At 33.3% G+C, this 2,500-nt stretch overlaps 1 protein-coding gene across 1 annotated transcript in view; it reads left to right on the top strand.

Annotated features, from left to right (window-relative positions):
• LOC122254604 (zwei Ig domain protein zig-8) overlaps nt 1-2,500 on the top strand; it is a 215,935-nt gene that overhangs the window by 178,030 nt on the left and 35,405 nt on the right. The window contains exon 5 of the mRNA XM_086553765.1: nt 786-922. Coding sequence (XP_086409891.1) covers nt 786-922 — 137 coding nt within the window. The remainder of the gene's footprint in view (nt 1-785; nt 923-2,500) is intronic.

Here is a 2,500-nt window from a genome sequence, read left to right as displayed (position 1 = left end):
ATATATATATATATATAAATATATATATACATATATATATATATATATATATATAATATATATATATATATATATATGTATGGTAATATATATATATATATCATATATATATAATATATATAAGTTATTATATATATATAATATATAGACATATATATATATATATATATATATATATATATATATATATCATACAATACATTAATATAATATATATATGTATATATATAAATATATATATATATGAATATATATAATATATATATGTATATATATATATATATATATATATATATAATATATACATATATACCTATAATATATCAATACATATATATATATCAAAATATATACTATCATACTATGCTATATATAAATAAATATATAATATATATATCTATATATATATATGTTTATATATACATATATATATATATATATATATATATACATATAATATACCAATATATATACATATAGATACATTTTATATATTATAACTATATATATATATATATAATTATAAATATATATATATAGATAAGGTAGAGAGGTGTTGTGTGTGTGTGTGTGTGTGTGTGTGTGTGTGTATGTATGTATATCTATATACATATATTCTTTACTAAATTACTCATCTCCATTAAACTCCTCCCTTTCATCCATGCCCCTTTTAACCCATCTTGTTATATCCGCCGATCCCTTGCCCCTTTTAGATCCACCTCAATTAGCTAACTCCCTTCACTCACCCATTTTACTCACTTCCTTTAACTCAAATCCTCCTCCAGGTACATGCTCGAGTTCGAAGCTCCGAACAACTGGAGACTCGTGATCCACGAGGCCGAGGAGAGAGACCAAGGCCATTACGAGTGCCAGGTGTCCTCGCATCCGCCCAAGATTCACAAGGTGTTCCTCAGTGTGTTTGGTGAGTATGGGGGCAGGGTTGAGGGAGGGTGGGTGGGAGGGAGAGGGAGAGGGAGGGAGGGAGGGAGAATAGGTAGAGAGGAAGTGTCTTGGAGAGGGATACTGAAGGAGAAGAGGAAATGTGTGGGAGACGGATATTGAGGGAGAAGAGGAAGGGAGGAGGGGGGGGGGTATTGAAGAAGATTAAGGGAGAGGGGGTATTGAGGGAGGGGAGGGAAGAAGAAAGTGAGAGAAGTATATGAGGTATGGAAATGTTTGAAGGGGTTTTATCGTCTGTGTATAGGAATATTTATTCTCTCTCTCTCTCTCTCTCTCTCTCTCTCTCTCTCTCTCTCTCTCTCTCTCTCTCTCTCTCTCTCTCTCTCTCTCTCTCTCTCTCTCTCTCTCTCTCTCTTGTTATTTAGCCGACTCTATATATGTATGTAAAGATTTTCCTAACCTAACTTAACCTATTTCTACTTATTTCACAGAAAGTTTGTCATTCTTATTTGCATGTGGGGTGTGAGGGCGGTCTGTCCACCGGGGCGTAAGCTTTTGCTTTGTATTTAACTGCAAGTAGACTTCCAAAAGATCCTGAGGCAGAAGCATTTTCCTCGCCGTGAAATTTGATTCATAGCTGTTCTATTTGACCTTTGCAATTTGGAATTCGTTGTATATTTTTATTAGTTGTGTGATGTCCTCCTTTATGAATTCTAAATTAATGTTGACGTAACAAGAAACTTTTTCCAGGAATGAGCACGCAATATAAACGCAAAGGTTGCCAAAGTTTATCTCAAATATAACTAAATTCTTCACTATTTACTGCATTTCCCAATTATTGAGGATAAAAACACGAAGATAACACTCGTGTATTATCAGTGGTAGTGATGTAAAACAGGAAATTCTAATGTGAGTGTTATGACTGAAATGTAAAACGTTTAGCTGCAAGTGATAATCCCAAAGCTTCATTCTTAATGCTTTCACTTGAAGACTCGTTTAATGTTTTACTCGACGCGACGCTTTTGTGTATATGTGCTTACGTGCGAGTGTTTTTGTTTTTTTGTTTCCATGCATATGTTTGTATGTATGAGCGTATATGTTGAGCAATGAGCCTTTTTGTATGCCAAGTAAATTGTTGATTTTTTTTTTTTTTTTTTTCATAACGATGCATGTGATGTAACATGGTCATTCAGATAGGAATAGGAATGCATGTGGACTGTTATTTTTTTATTGTTGCTGTTGTTTTTTGTTGTTGTTTTTTGTTTTGTTTTGTTGTTTTTCTGCAGTTCTCGTTTTGTGCCTAATCTTTACTTTCGTGTTTCTTCCATTTTTTGTATTTCGGTCTCTGCCATTCTGCCTTTTCTGTTCAGCTGTCTCAACTTCTTTTTCTTTTCCTTTTACCTACCTATATGCATTTGGTTTATCTCTGTCTCTATATCTGTCTCTCTCTCTATCTCTATCTCTATCTCTCTCTCTCTCTCTTTCTCTCTCTCTCTTTGTTTCTTTCTCTCTCTCTCTCTCTCTCTGTTTCATTCTCTCTCTCTCTCTCTGGTTCTTACGCTCTCCCATTCTCTCTCTCTCTCTCTCTCTCTCTCTCTCT

This window comes from Penaeus japonicus, unplaced genomic scaffold, assembly GCF_977035675.1.
Source record: "Penaeus japonicus unplaced genomic scaffold, GWHDUDI00000001_assembly GWHDUDI00000003, whole genome shotgun sequence".
Taxonomy (NCBI): domain Eukaryota; kingdom Metazoa; phylum Arthropoda; class Malacostraca; order Decapoda; family Penaeidae; genus Penaeus; species Penaeus japonicus.
This window is presented reverse-complemented; position numbering and strand designations above follow the sequence as displayed.